The sequence below is a fragment of the Lynx canadensis genome, chromosome A3 (assembly GCF_007474595.2).
Source record: "Lynx canadensis isolate LIC74 chromosome A3, mLynCan4.pri.v2, whole genome shotgun sequence".
Lineage (NCBI taxonomy): Eukaryota > Metazoa > Chordata > Mammalia > Carnivora > Felidae > Lynx > Lynx canadensis.
In genome coordinates this window covers 41,007,530-41,024,436 of record NC_044305.1, presented here as the reverse complement: position 1 = coordinate 41,024,436, position 16,907 = coordinate 41,007,530, and the positions used below count along the sequence as shown (strand labels likewise).

The following is a 16,907-nucleotide window of genomic DNA, read 5'->3' as shown; positions in this document are numbered from 1 at the left end:
AACTAGTTAAAATTTTCTTTTGGCTTAAAACGTATAATATGTATCTGTGGATTTACGTGTAGAAAAAATTAAAATTTTCAAAGGCAAATAAAGGCATGATTTTATAACTCATTGCTGGGAGGGTTTCCAAATCTCTTCTTATTTGGAAATTTTTAGAAAGGAAAGATTTATATAAAGACACAGGAACACAATATTAAACATGGAATTAGACTACAGAAAACAGAGAAGCAGAAGTTACTAGCATATATAACTGTGTGTTAAAGATGGCCACAGATCCTTTGTCTTTCAGGAAGTAGACTCTGTCTCTCCTCTCCTTGAATCCGCTCTTGTTCTGTGACTTGTTTAGATCAATGAAATGTGGAAGTGATGTTCTGGGGCCCCTAAGCTGAGGCCTCAGAGGACCAGCAGCTTTTGCTTTCTTCCTCTGGGAAGCCAGCCACCATGTTGTAGAGATGCTCAGGCTAGCCTACCAAATGGAGAGAGGCACATGGAGAGAGAGAAGAGCCATGTGGAGAAACTCCAAGGGGCCAGACACGTGGGTGGATCCTTCTGCACCTTCCAACCCAGCCCAGTTGCCCGTGCATGCAGCCAGATGACCTCAGCCAATGTCACAAGGAGCCGAAGAGTCACCCAGCTGAGTCCTTTTAAAATTCCTGACCTATAACCAGGTTCAGATCATTTAATCTTGTTTTACTTGAGTGCTTTGACCTACCATCTGTTGCTACTACCTGCTCTTAATCCAGAGGCAGGAAGATGGGGAATCCTCCCCAGAGGAGGACTCCAATAGGGGAGCTGAAACAAGAGCCTTAGAAGCAATGGGGAAACATTTCCCAGAGCAGGTCTGTAAAAAAACCTAGGGAAGAGATCTGCAGATGGGAAAACATCTGGGATTGACTTGAATGACAGAAAAAGTTTACAATAGAATGGCAAAAATACATACATACATACATGCATGCATCCATAAAGAAGAGTTAATTCTGAAGTGGGGAAGGAATGCTACTAATGAATACATAAGTATGTATACAATTCCCTCTGCCCAACATCAGCTATTCACCCTGGGGGATATGGTATAACTTCTAACGTGAGAACCTGGGGCAGCTCTGTAGCTACCAAAACCCTATGTTCTAAATGGCCTATTTACAGTACCACATAATGGTCTGACATCTGCTCTTTTGTAGTTCTCCAAGTAGGCGATGACATTGGCTTTTGCTCTAGGAAGGAAATAGCCATCATTGCTTCTCTTGCCCCCTTAACAAGGCCATGCTGGTGCCACAGCATGTGTCAAAAACATAGGTCAGTATGTTCCCTGTTCATTCCACCAAATGGGAGTTAGAGTCAAGCACGAGAAATCTGCCAGCTTTTCTGTCTCCCCTAGCAAACAGTCTTTTTAACAGAGATTTCACAATAGGCTTGAAGCTGGCAGTGACAGGCTGCCTTTAAAATTAGTCCAGTTACCACATCTCCTATAGAGTAAAAAGCTTTCTTGTGGAGGGAGGAAGATAAGAAGGGAAAGAGAAACAACAATTAAGTCACAGGAAGGCGAGGAATTTGTTCTAGCCTTTCGAAACGCATGAGAAGGAAATTTATGGTCAGACTCCCAAGTCCAGCTCTATAACAATAAATACCATTCTGGTTCTTTTCCTTAATGTACTGCCACTTGGGTTTTTACCCATGTGCATATGTATGCTGTCTCACTTCCTAACACAGCCACCTCAGTGCCATGCTTTTGTTTCCTACTTTGAGCCTTGACTTGCCATATTTCTGCCCTTGGGAAGCAAACTCAAGAAATACTTGCCATGTTTATTACGGAGGAAGTGTATTCTAGAAGAATGCTGGATTTGCCATCTAAGTAACATGCCCTCAAAAGACAAGGTTTAGGTACATTGCTTTCATCAATCTCCAGACAGTGCATCCTCAAATCCAGCAGGGGGAACCAGTGTAGAAGTCTTGCTTTCAAAGCAAGCATTCTCTGGCAATTAGATTAACATTCATTTCACTCTTTCAGAAGGATATTTTGGCTGGCTTATAGCTTTCCATCCATTTAAAATGCCCCAAATGAGTGAGTTCTTAGTGAAACTGTGGTCTTTCACTGGTAGGGGAAAAAAAAATCCCATTACACTGTTACCCGTAAGTATTTGATAAGGACAAGCTTTCCTTTTATCAGCCTTGTCTGTCTAGCAATCTTCACAGGAAGCCCATAAACAATAAAAAGTTAAGTAGAGTGGTGAATATAAACTTGTGGTTTTTAGAAGGGATTTGAAAGGCTTACAATAAATGTGAAGAAATATAAGGAAGTGACAGGCTATTTTGTTAGCTTAAAAAATGTCATGCAGAAGCTAAATTCTCTTAGTTAGTTTGCCTTTAAGACCGCATATTTATTTCAGATAATAAATCACTATAGCATTCATGGTGGGAGTCACATAACACTTGATTTTCTCATGCCAAAAGGCACAGTAACCTCTCAGAATTCTAGCTGTTGCATAATTTCTACGTCTCCAGTATTAGTATCCTGCCCTTTACTCTTTCAACCTATATTTATTGAGCATGTACTATATTCAAGCATATTTCAGGACTTTTATAGAAATAAAAATAAGGGGTCCCTGCTGCAAACTGAATTCACATAAGCAGAAGGAATGCATCATTGGCTGGATGATGACAAGAATGTAATCCATGCTCGATGAGAGAGATTTACAAGGGCAAAATCTCAATGTCATGGCCACAGATCATTATCCTGATTATGTGTAGTTCTGTTTGCAAACTGTGCATGGGAATGGGAAGAGAAAGGGGAAGTAAATCAGAGAAAATCCGTCCCCGCTCCTGGGGAAACAACCTGATGTGCACTGCCTATTCCTGTATTATTACTCTTTCTTATAAAGGTGCCAAGATTTCCAGACACAGACAGAGCACATGCAGTCAAAAAACAGTGGTTTGCAGATTAGATTATTTGTCTCCATTTTGCAGTCCCTTGTAATAGATGATACAGTTCAGTATTCTCCCAATGTGGGGAGAGCATACTTTCCAAACACACTGATGTTGGATTTGACCAAGTTACATGATGTGGCTAATGAAATATCCGTGGACACAAGATAAGCAAAAGACCTAACTGTACTGCATAACTGGACTTTGTGCCTGTGCTCTTGACATTTGCCATGACAAGAAGATGGTCCCTATAGCTACTGGTCCCTGATCTGGACCCAAGCCCAGGCAAGGCACAGCTTGAAATGGAACTGCCCAGCTGGATCCAGCCCACATCAGGTGAATGACAGAAACTCTCAAACCTGTGAGCATAAGAATAAATAGTTTGGTCCTAAGGCACTGCATTGGGGGGTTATTTGTTACACAGTATCATTGTGACGGTAGCTAGTTAATACAAATGGTATATTCATTTTTCTCAGGTCAGAATGGCTCAACTTTTTTTTTTCTTTTCTTTTTTCAAGTTAGCACTCTTTTATTTATAAAGAATTCAGTCTTTAATTCTGTATTTTGTCACCAAGCTACATTCTCATCTCACACATTTCAAAACTCTCTAGAACATACACATGTGAAAAATAACTTTAGCGTATATAAGGAAGGAATGATCTCAAAAAGATGTACTGCCATCAGTTATAGTTAAGTTTTATTTAATAGAGCTATGTGGGTAGTGGGATAATACTAGTTAATACCAGCTAATAATTATTGAATATTGGCTATGTTCTACTCAGTGTTTGCATAGGCCATCAGATTTAATTCTCATAGCAACCCAGTGAGTTTGGTATTATTATTATCCGCATTTTAGGGTTAAAAAAACTGAGGCACAGAGATGTTAAATAATTTGCCTAAGATCCTACAGCTAGGAAGTGGTGGGAACAGGGTTTTGACCTGGTCAGCTCATGTCAGAGCCCACATTCCCTTCTTGGAAACATAACTAATATTTATTGTTTGGGTAAGATAAATTATGGGTCAGCAAAAATGTGAAAAAATGCAGGGTACTTTAGTGGCTCCGTCAGTTAAGCGCCTGACTTCGGTTCAGGTCATGATCTCACAGTTCATGAGTTCGAGCCCCATGTCAGGCTCTGTGTTGACAGATCAGAGCCTGGAGCCTGCTTCAGATTCTGTGTCTCCCTCTCTCTCTGCCCCTTCTTGGCTCTCTCTCTCTCTCAAAAAAATAAAATGTTAAAAAAATTTTTTTAATGTGAAAAAATGATACTAAATAATAATAACAGCTAAAGAACTAAACGATAATGTCATGTAGATTAACATGGAACACCCAGAACATTGAGAATTGAGTTTATCTGACATTTAAGTCAGGTGAGCACAATACTATAACTCTAAACTTTTTTTTAATGCTAAAGATATTTTTATTTTGAAATAATTTTAAGCAATAGAAAGTTACAAGAACAGTACAAAGTATTTTCTTTTTTTTTTCCCCCTGAATCTATCAAGAGTGAGTTGCGAACATAATCACCTCCATCAGCCCTACAAACTTTAGTATATATTTTGTACAAACAAGGACATTTTCCTCCAAAACCACAATGCAACCATCAGGACCAGGAGATTAGCCCTGATGACATTCCTGCTATCTAAGCCACAGACTACATTCAAGTTTTGCCCATTTTCTAATAATATCTTTCATAATTTTCTAGGATCACATGCAGCATTTAGTTGTCATGTCTGTTTAGTCCTTCAACCTAAGATGGAGATGCCCTCCTGACCTTGCTTGAGCTCTGTGCCAGGTGTTCAGCACCTCAACCTTACCCCCTTCAGCGGGAGTGTCTACCTTGCTCGGCTCTATTTGATGGCTTTAGGAAGGAAGAAGGGAAAGGAGGGAGGGATGCTTAGATCCAAAAACTTAAAAACTTTGTTCTGGAGGTGTCCTCACCCAATTAGTTGATTTGAACAGATTAGTCTTAGAAAATTAAGTTCCCAGCTTGGCTGCCTCATTATTCTAATGAAAAGCTTCACATGCACCTTTCAATGCAGATAAAAAGAGATGTACATTTGAGTAGTCACGATCTCACATGAGTGGCAGCTGCTGTCCCAAGCGCCTCCTTGGCACAAGGCACTTACACTCTTACGCCCCTCACACCCCTTACTGTGAATTCCAAAAGAGTCCTACTGAGTTAGACTTTGGTCTACATTTTTACAGATGAAGAAATCAAAGTTGTGGGGGGAAAAATAACTTCCCTGAAGTCCCACAAGTAGCGGCAGGGCTGGGTCTTACATTCAAGTCCACGTTATGCCAAAGCCTGAGGTCTCTCTTTCTTGCAGATTCCTGTGATTTCTGCTGGTCCTTGATAACAAAATTGTAAGTCCTGAGACAGAGGCCCTTGCTCTTGCTGTGGTGTCATCAGCTCCCAGCACAGTGCCTAAGTTCATTAGGGGCTCCATAAATACTTGTCAAGGGATTAAAAAGGAAACTTCATTTCCCCCTAAGCAGTAATTATTTATTATTATTATTATTATTATTATTATTATTGCTTGCACTGTATTTCAGTTCTCAATGTAGAAAAGGTGCGTTTCTATCTGAGCCTTTGGTTGAACCTCATTAAATTTTGGATCTGTTTTTAAAATGTCATGTGTCTTTTATCACAAGTAATGGTTCCTAAAAATCCAACGCAGTGACATGTAGGGAGCACAGGTAGCTAGAATTCATCTGCTCTCACCACCACCCAGGTCCAGCCTCCTTCCTCCCTTTTTCTCCTGGGTTGTGATAGGGTCTTGTCCTCCAGATCTGTTCTCAACCTAGAGGCCAGTTTGTTTTCAAATGTAAGTCGGATCATACCATTCCCCTGCTCAAATGTCGCTCACAGGCAACAAGGCCCTGTGTGGTGGAGACCGCTATGGTTTTCCCACCCCGACATTTTTCTAGAAGCCTCCTACACGTTCTGTTCCAGCCACACTGGCTATTCCTCCTAGGGTCTCTTATCCCCAGGTCTTTCCACTGCCCGTCCCCTCTGCCTGCAGTGTTTTCATGTCTGACAAGTCTTTGCTCAATATTTCTCCTTTCCAATGGAGTCTATGCTGAACACTCCACTTAAACATCTCCCCCTCCCTACACCCTCCATCCTCCTCATCAGGATCTACTTTTTATTTATTTATTTTTCCAACCATCTGTCATCTTCTAATACATAATTTAGGTAGGTATTACATTCATTGCTTATATATATCTGCCCCCACTTGAATGTAAGCTCCACCAAAGCAAGGATGTTTGTTTGCTTCATAGCCTGAGATCTCCTAAGTACCTAGAATGAACACATGACAGATGTTCAATAAATATTTGTGAGTCAATGAAATGTGGCCTTGCATAGTTAGTTAACAAATTAATCAGGAAAAAAGGGGAAGATTATCTATTCCAAAATCATTTGGTTAGTTATAAAATTTGGGGGCATCATGCAGGGCAGCATTTTTCAAGGAAGTTGGTCCCGACACAGAACCTAGGCTCTTGCTACCACCATTTTGTTTTCTTAATGGAGTAGTCACCTTAGAGAAGGAGTCCTTTCCTCAGGCCAGGGGAGATTATGCACAGAAGTGGTTACAATACAGTTATCCAGGCTAATAACTTAGCACCTTCTGGGAAGGTGGTGGAGCACACATAGCCCATTTGGGGAAATGCTTGCTTTCTTGGCTGCCAGTACCAATTCTACTCAAAATAAATAGTATTACAACCATGCCTACTTCATAGAGGGTGCGTAAGACCTATGGTTTGTCTTCAGTTATAGGACAGAGAAGACAATCATCTTGGTCCTATTTCCTGTGTCCCCAAATAGCATACTTGTCCATGTAGAGGGAAGAGGAAATAATTGAATCTGTTACTTTTAACAAGATACGTCTGTTAAAAGAGACCTAAGTATAACAAAAGTTCAATGAAAGGAAACACATGAGACTGTAGTGTGCAACAGCCCCTTCCATATATTTTGCATGATGGTAAATAGAGTGCCAAGTGCTCAATAAGAAACTCAACAAATATCTGCCAAAGGATTGAACTTTGTAGCATTTCCACGTTGAAGGTATGACCCTGGCATACCAAAACTTGCCATGACATATCTTGGTATAAAAATAGCACAAGGCAATGCACCAGAGTGCTATTTTCAATATCACACACACCCTCTTAATAGATAACATATGGTTCTCCCATATGGCATGTTAATACAAATACTTTTACCCTGATATGGTTAGCTTTTAATCCAAGGATTTTCAAGTACTTTACAAACACTATTCATTAACAGTCTTCCCTGGGGGGAGTTGCAGTGCCTTGCAGAGATACAAAGCATCCTGAATATAATCAATAACCATTAAGGAATGACAATAATAAGAAATACATTAATGTGGCCTTTTTTTAAGATAAGGAAAAAAAAACAGTTGGGAATTAAGCAACATTCTCAAAGTCTTCTGATGATTTCATGGTGCAATTAAGGTTACAAATCAACTTCTACTGATGCTTATGGTTGTTCTACCAGTTGACCTAGGCTAGTGAATAGATCATAAATTGCACTGGTTTTAGGTATGCACATAAGCTTGTTTCTACACCATAACTGGGAAAATGATGACCAAAACAAACTTAGCATAACAGCACTACAATGGGATTTCTTGGTGCTCTCTCTTAAGCCCTAAGGTTTAATTTCCTTCTATAAATTCCAGTTCTCTCTATTGTCATTTATGCTTCTGAATCAAGATATCTGGTGTGCCTACACATTTGTTTAAAACAGGCACACATTGTGCTCTCTGCAGATGTTAAGACAGAACTGGCAAAATGAAACTAGTTTTTTTTTGTTGAAGAAGAGAAAGGATATAAAGATATTCTTTGAATAGAAGAATCATTCCATGAATAAATTCAAAAGCTGCTAGGTATCTTTGCCACCAGTTAATGTTGGGTGAGTACTCACAAAGTTCAAGATGATGGAGAGGAAATAACTAGGCTATTAGGAAGGGGACAGAAGTAAATATAGGCTATTAGGAAGGGACAGAAGCGTTTCTTTCCTTTTGGAAGTTGAGGAAAGAAAGCTGGTTGGAGTGGTTTCATGAGATGTATCTGTCCGCACAAGGTGAAATTGAGACTAGAGATAATTATTCAGACAAAAATATAAAATTTTATCTCATATATGTAGATCTAAATAGATATTGATCAGTTAAGCTGACTTGAGGAAAATATAAGTAAGTGCTTCAGTTCCCCGCTTGCTTTGCTCATGTGGCTCTTTGGGAAACTAGTATTCGAAAATGTGCATGGGTGGCTCAGTTGGTTAAACATCTGACTCTTAGTCTTGGCTCAGGTCATGATCTCATGGTTTGTGAGTTCGAGCCCTGCATTCGGCTCTGTGCTGACAGTGCAGAACCTGTCTGGGATTCTCTCTCCCTTTCTCTCTGCCCCTCCCCTACTTATGCTCTCCAAATAAATAAATAAATACACTTTAGGAAAAAAAAAAAAAAGAAAATGTGCATGTGCTGAGAGCAGGTGTCCCCCAGGGAGGGCACAATTCAGTATATGTATGTTCTGTTACGGGCAGTCCCACATGGTTGTGGGAAGTAAAATCCTTTGCCTTTATCTTTCTACCATTTCCCCCCTTTAACACAGTTGTTCCTTCGGTGTCGAAACATGCTATTTTAAGTGGTGAAAATAGAAATTTCACCACTGGTTTGGAATTTTGAAGTTTAGGATGAAGGCAATGTGTGGGTTTTCCAGAATTTAATATGAACTTTTTATAAAAATGTGTCCTCACTTAAATTGTAATCCTCTAAATGATAAAACTTGACCACTCTTCCTAAGTTTACTAACAGAATTCCAGTAATGGTTTTGTTTAACCCAATGTTTACTTAATAGCTATTTGAAATTATTTTACCAGAATAAATGTCAACATATGACTTCCTGTATTTTACACACACACAAAAATTCCTTAGGGCAGAAATCACACTCATCGAAATGTGGCATGTCCAAATTGAGATGTGCTGTAAATGTCAAATATACATTCACTTTTAAGGACAGCAGACAAAAAATGTAAAATATCTCATCAGCAATTTCTATATCGATAACACGTTGAAATGCAACATTTTGGCTATATTGGAGTAAATAAAATATAGAGTTAAAATTAATGCTGCTCGTGTCCCTTTGTTTTAAAAACGTTGCTTCTCAAATTTTAAAGTTACATGTGCAACTGTGACTCATGTTGTATTTCTATCAGGTGGGCTGCTCTAGAGCTCACTAGTGAGGGAAGGGGCTACATACAGAGCTCAGAGTCCAGTGGAGCAAGTGGGTGTTGAGGTCAAAGCTATCAAATCCCCACCCACTGTTCCTCTGCACTTACCAATGGTTCCTCCTCGTGAGCACCTGTGGCACTCTGCCTTAGGGTCTTTTTCGAGTCTCAGCAGGATGCTTGTCCTATGCAGCCAATTTGGAAGCAGCCCAACCAGTGATGGACCAGACAATATAATTAACACCTTGCTTTCATTCCCCTGAGGGGGACAACTCTGGGGCACATCCCACAGAGGTCTCCTGCAGGACCCAATCCCAAATGCCCATAGGACAACCTGTTTGTTCATGAACTTGTGTTTCCTTTCTCTGTCTCACTTCCCTACTTCCCTCCTGGTGCTTCCTAGGATCATTCCCCAAATCAGCCACTTGCCCTTGAATCCTATCTTGACATGGAGGACCTGACCTAAGACATTTTAAAACAATTTTAATTACACAAACATGTTATCTCCAGTTGTGATAAGTGCTAGTGGAGGGAAGCACAGTTTGGCAAGAGGCCTTCTAAGAAGGTCATCGGAGGGGACTTCCCAGGGGAACGGGTAGTTAAGTTGATCAGTTTAAGACACTTATATGAAATTAATTGGTAGAAATTAATGAAGCAAAAAGGGAGAGATAGATGAGTGTTCCAGGTGGAGTGAAGAACATGTCCATAGGTCCTGTTGTAGGAAAGATCATGGCATCTTTGAGAATTAGGGGTGGCCAATGGGGCTAGAGTAGAGAGTGAGTGCCACTAGATGGGCCTAAAGGGAAGATACCCAGGCAAAAGGAGCAGGGTGATTTGATGGCACAGGGGATGTTCCAAAGGTTGGAGAACAAGATGGAGAGGTGAGAGTAAGAATGTACATTTGGTGGGTCACAGTGACTTAGTACTGCAGGACCACTGCCAACAATGGGAGTGGAGCAAGGAGAGAAGTCAGAAGAAGAAGTGGTTATGTGATAAAGTGGTTACTGAGGAGGGAGATACTTCAGTGAGGGTGGTACAGAGCCTTGGTTTCTCTCTTACCTGGCTGATTCTCATGGGGACTGGATTGATCTGGGTGGGGGTAGGAGGTGGAGAAAAGTGACTAATGCAGAACTGATTAAAATACTTCAGGTAAGAGATGATGAAAGTCAGAGATAAAGGGGTGGTAGGAGAGTAGAGAGAGAATAGGAAGGATTTAGGGCAGAATCAACTGGCTTTGGTGAGTGGTTGGATGGAGGTGTGAAGGATGAAAGGCAGTGCCAGCCTCTATCTACATTTCAGCCAAAGTTCTGAATGATCCCATGTAATACTCAGAACAACCCTGTGGTACAGATACAATAAATATTCTATGTTATAGGTGAAGAAATGATATTTGGCTAGCTTAAATAACACTTCCAAAGGTCCCATACCAGTAGGGAGTAGAAACAGGATTTGAGCCTTGGTCATCTGCTTCCAAAATGAAATCGGTTAATCACCATGCTATCATGCTATCCAGAATCCCATTCAGGCATATATGGCCTGGGATAATCAGAGCTGGGGAGCAATTACTGAGCCTGGGAACAAAGGAAGGCATGTTGGTTTATGTTGGCCATGAGGTATGCAGTACAGATGTTTCAGTAGAAAGGAAGGGAAATCAAATAGATGGAAAGGAAAAATAGACCAGTAGAAATCCTTCCAAAATAGTATCTAGAAAATTTGTATAAGATTTTTTTTTAAGTGAAGCATGCATATATAGGCTTTTCCCTCTATCTAAAAGTTCAAGTTTTGCTACTTCACTTTTATGAAAGACCTATATTACTACCTATTTTCAATAACCAAAAGAAAGCTGAAGATTTTCACTTTTATGAAATAGTAACTGCCTTTTTGCTTTGAGATACTTTGGCTTATAAAACTGCTACTTTCAGACAGAGAAGGAAACCTGTAATAGTCATTAATATATATATATATATATATATATACACACACACACACATACATACACACACATATACATAGTTATATATACATAGTTATATATACATAGTTATATATACATAGTTATATATACATAGTTATATATACATAGTTATATATATATATATATATATATATATATATATATATAGTTATGCTACTTTCTGAAATTCCTGGTTAGCTTTGTGTGTGTGTATGTGTGTATGTGTGTGTGTGATTTTGTCTGGGTTGTATTTTTTGATGGATGGTATGAAATAGTTGCTTCCAATATCTGTTCCCCTTCTGTCACAAGTAGGACTACATCTTACTATAAGCCATCCTGCCAGTCTAAGCAATAGGACTCTAGCCTCCTTTGTCCCATTTCTGCATACGTTCTGTGATTTGCAGGCCGATAATACTTCCTCCTTCTCCTACATGTGTCCAATATTGTCATTCCTTCTTTCTTATCAAGCCATGATTTAAGAAGGCATTGGCTGTCATTTGCAATTTAGTATAAATTACTTTTATTTGGTAATTAAACCATCACCTCTCCCAAGACTACTGATAACACTGTAATTATCTAGTATTCCTCACTATAACACTAATTCTTTAATTACTATACTGAGTGCCAAGACTTCCTGGTTTTGACTTTAAATACTCCCAAATTTCTTTTTATTTATTTATTTATTTATTTATTTATTTATTTATTATTTACTTATTTATTTATGTTATAGAGAGAGAAAGAGGGAGAGACAGACAGAGAGGGAGAGAGAGTGATCAGGGGAGGGGCAGAGAGAGAGGGAGAGAGACTCCCAAGCAGGCTCAGCACTGTCAGCATGGAGCCCAATGCAGAGCTTGAACTCATGAGGTGTCAGATCATGACCTGAGCTGAAATCCAGAGTTGGACACTTAACTGACTGAGCCACCCAGGTGCCCCAAATACCCCCAAAGTTATATTAGGCATATTTCAAAGAATTATTGGGGTCTCACTTCACTTTGAACAAATAGAACTCCATGTATTGTTGTTGCTGTTGTTCTGTTCTCTTCCCAATGGTAACTGTTTTTCCCTTGTACCAGGGCAATACCTGCTGGCAATGGATCATCTCCTTGAGATGACAATCACATACTCGATAGCCACCTGAAGCAATTAGTCAATAGACTCAAGGACTCGGGAAAAATTGTCTAGGGTTGCTGATGTTATTTTAGACAAGCAAATGTAAATATCAGAAGCCACATCAAAAGACAAATGGGAACATATGTTTCTCCTCTCCTGATGGCAGGGTAGGCCACAGACAATTAAGTATTGCCAATATGTACGATGCTATACACATAAAGGAACACCTGAATCCCTAGCTGCACAGCGTTCTGGCACGTGCTTTGTTCTTTTTGCCAGATTGGTCAATTTGCAGAAGTGTGCCCTTATCTGATGCACTTTTTTGGATAACGCTGAAGAGATTCCAGTTGTCTCCTCTCCACAGAAATGTTTGGTTAAAAGTGACCTGTGATCAATGAAAAGAGAAATCTCTACAAGTGATCACATGCATTCAAAATGGAAATCAGTTGGCGAAGTGGACATTGGACTATTCCCTCTCGTGGGCTCTAGGGATAGACTTCTTTTTTCACTGTAATATAGTTGATGTACAATATTATACTAGTTTCATGTGTACAACATAGTGATTTGACAATCCTATACATTATAAAATGCTCACTGGGATAAGTACAGTTACCATCTGTCACGATACAAAGTTATGACAATTAAGGATAGTCATTTACTATGTAGAGCCCCTCCCCACTTGAACTAACGGAACCCCAGCAGGAGAGAGTAGACATAGCAGGGAGCAAGAGACAGAAACAGTTGGACGGTGGAGGGATGATGGAACACCAACAATAAGAAAGACCACAGGAGAACATTCTCACACCAACGGCTTGAGAAAGGTTTTTAGGACTTTCTATCTTCTTGGCAGTTTGCTTATAAGAATAAATTACCTCTCCCAGCTCTCATTACCAATGTCAGATGAGCTTGGACTTGGTGGAAGCAATTTCCCCCTGTTTTACCTCAGAAGATCTGTAGCTTATGGAAGTGTCAAAATGGGCTTGAGGTATGTATATATGTATGTATGTATGTATTTATGTCCAGTTGACATACATTTCTATATTAGTTTCAAGAAAACATAGTGATCTGACATTTATATACATTAAAATGCTCGCCATACTATGTCTAATTACCATCTGTCACCCTACAAACTTGTGTGAATATTTTCTTCAGATAACCCCTGAATTAACAGTATTGTAATGAATGCTACCTTGTGACTCCAAACGTCAATCAAAACATGTCAAAATAGATCAAAAGTTTTTCGGATCACATGACAGTGGTCTGGACAAATACTCAAATACATGCATATACCTCTTGAACCACTCAAACGACTGGCAACTGAATAATTTCCTCTAAAATTGGCTATTAAGTTTGTGATTGGAATCATTTACAATAACAAATAGTTATAAGAAGAAACATGATGTACTTAAAATGAAAGATGACCCTCCAATGCTGTCCTATTAAGGCTAATTAAATTATGATTTGGGTCCATTTTAATTACAACTAATAATGAGTTCTACAAGGTAAGCTTTAAGAGGGATAAACACAGACTCAAGGCTGCAATTAGTTTGATCAGGAAGCAGAGATATCTAGCTGATTCATTGCCACTTTAAAAAACTTCTCTTTTTTTAATAATGTTTATTTATTTTTGAGACACAGAGAGAGACAGAGTGCGAGCAGGGGAGGAGCACAGAGAAAGGGAGACACAGAATCTGAAGCAGACTCCAGGCTCTGAACTCTCAACACAGAGCCCCATGTGGGGCTCAAACCCACGAACTGTGAGATCATGACTTGAGCCGAAGTCAGACGCTTAACTGACTGAGCTACCCAGGCCCCAAGAACTTTTATTCACAGCCCAAACTCCCCACTCTTTGCACATTTTGTCCCATTTTCATGTATAGTTTCAACTAGAACCTCAGGCTAGCAATTTTTAGTACTACAAGTTTGAGCAGAGTAGTAAAATAAGAAAGCCACACTACTATCTGGGGCTATCTAAAACATTAAATATGATGAACAGCTTTTAATTTGTCACTTCAGCTTTTTTTTTCCTTTTTGCCTCTTCTAGTATGAATTCATTAATCATATATATATGTTAACACATTAACTTTTGTTGACTCGTGGGCTAACTAATACATTTTTGTTAATGCTCTGGTAAAATTAAAATGTAGATTTTTTAAAAAAAGAATTCTCAGCCAAGGATTTTGAGTCCAGTTGTAGAGACACAAAAGTCAAATTGTGAGACTGGATTATTTTTCCCCATTAAAATCCAGATCTGACACAAATTCCCTACATGTCACCACTGCTGTATAAAGCCCTTGTGGTGCCAATATTTAGTGAGCAGTGAGGAATACTTACTGGCAGTCCATACATTTTTCACTCCGCTTGGTGGAGAAGGTTATTGTTATTCACGTGATGGATAGAAACACAAAATGAGTTCTCTGAGAGACCATACCCTTGTAGGTCCGTAATTCTCCTCTGACAGGACCACATTAGTCATTTTAGTGACTCAATTTTTGAACCTGTTTTTGTCTCCCTGAAGGAACGAGAGAAATCCTATGTAAAATGTATCCAAGCCGAAAAGAGGACTCTCAGCGTTTTACCTCAAGTAAGATAAATTAGAGGCATGGGAAGGAGTTCTGCTATCATGGCTGGGTGGTGTGAGAAACACGTCTGAATACTTCCTGAGGATACAATGAGCGTCTTTCTAGGATGATTTTAGAGCAGAGGTCAGCAAACTCTGGCCCACAGGCCTGTTTTCTCGTACAGCCTGCATGCTAAGAATGGTTTTTACATTTTTAAAGGGTTGTAATAAAAACAAAGAAAAATATGCGACAGAGACCATATGTGGCCTGTGAAGCCAAAAATATTTCCCATCTGGTCCTCTACAGAAGTGTGCTGACTCCTGTTTTAGAGCAACCTAATGAAATAAATAGTGGGAGATGACTCAGCCTACAAGACCACACATCTGAATGCCTTGTGGAGGGGTGATTCCCCATGTGGTGTAGGAACTGGCTTGACCCATTACTCAGATAACCCTCCACTACCTCCTGTCCACCGAAGATGTCACTTTCTGCAAGGTAGCAAAGTGCGTGTCTCTGACATATTCTCAGTGATTCCAAGACTGCAGATGGTACTGGAAGGGACTTTTGACTTACACATGAGCTTAAGTCAATAAGAGGATTTGATATTTGAGGGGCTCCCAAAGAATCCAAGGACAGAGACACAGGGAGGATGTAGGGTGTCTTAGAATGGGAAACAAGAAGACCATTGGGATTATGGTGGTTTTAAAAACATGCCCACAAATTCTTAGATTCTCCTCTAGGAGGTGAAACTTAATATGCCTCCCTGAGACTGTGTGTTGGATTTAGGGACTTGCATAATTAAAAGAATATGGCAGCAACAATGGTCTGTTACTTTTGATATTAGGTTATAAGAGGATTGCCATTTCTGTCTTGAACATGCTTTTACTCTCTTGGGTCACTTGCTCTGGAGGAAGCCAGCACCATGTCATGAGGATACAGACTAGCCTGTAGAGAGGCTGACATGACAAAGAACTGAGGTGTCTGGGAAACATTCAGCAAGAAGGTGCCCAGGGCTACCCTTCCCCAAGAGAGGATGGGTGCAGAAGGTGTGGTGAATCCATAGGGACAATGAGCTGAGTAGGTGCCACAAATATGATGTTACATAGGTTTATCCCACTTTAATCCAGCTATGGGTGTGAAGGGCCCTGTCCCTCGAATCCTTCCCTCTCTTGTGAAAACTGATTTTTAGTTTCTAAGTCTAGAACAATGGGTGTCCTTCCAAGAAATCCCAATTTTGCCTACAGAGAATCTCCTTCTAGAATTTAAACTGTTCACCCCTAGTATACTCCCTTCTCCCTTTCTCCCCTCCTCCTCTCCATACTTACCTCCCTGTTCTTCTGCTTCTTAGTTCCTCTTCTACCCAGTCCTTATCTCCCCTGTCGTATGCACTTTGGGACATCACTGCCAGCAGACAGCATCCTAACCTGCCTCCTTCTCATCCCCACATTCCTACACCTTTAGTTCAAGGAGCCATGGATGTGAAATGCCACTGCTCCTAATCTGACGGAGCCCTCTCATATATCTGAAGGAGAGAACTAAAACTTACATAAGAAAGTTTCAGAAATGATCCCAGTCAACACTTGGCATCAAAGAATGTAACGGTTGGTTTGACTAAGATTTATTTACCATTTGTTGAACAGTTAATACGACTTAATGTAATATCATTGATAAAATGAGAAATACATATTTGGGCTTTGTCTCTAGGTTCTGGCACAGAGCTCCTAAAACCCCTATAATTTCCGGAGTGATAGAAGTGATAGGAACATCTTTTGTTATTCATAATAATATGTCCCTTTCAACGTTACTTGATTTATGCTAATAAGGCAACTCTTGGTGGACTACCAGACAACTTTTAGGATGGGTTAGTTGCCAGAGGACTCAACCATGTGTTTAGGTAGAAACTCTCGGCCTCAACCCTGACCTCTGGGAAGGGGAGAGGGACCAGAGATCGAGTCAGTGACCAATGGCCAATGATTCAATCAACCATGCCTATGGTACAGAATCTCCATAAAAACCATGAACAACAGCTGGGTTTGGACAGCTTCCAGGTTGGTGAACACATCCACGTGCTAAGAGGTGGTGCACCTCAACTCCACAGAAGCTCCTATGCTCAGGACC

General features: G+C 40.0%; 1 protein-coding gene across 1 annotated transcript in view; it reads right to left on the bottom strand.

Moving 5' to 3' along the window:
* LOC115510362 (ADP-ribose glycohydrolase MACROD2) overlaps positions 1-16,188 on the bottom strand; it is a 124,173-nt gene extending 107,985 nt beyond the window's left edge. Inside the window, 2 exon segments of the mRNA XM_032592769.1 lie at positions 9,276-9,463; positions 16,115-16,188. Coding sequence (XP_032448660.1) covers positions 9,276-9,463; positions 16,115-16,188 — 262 coding nt within the window.
* Positions 16,189-16,907: the final 719 nt, after the last annotated feature.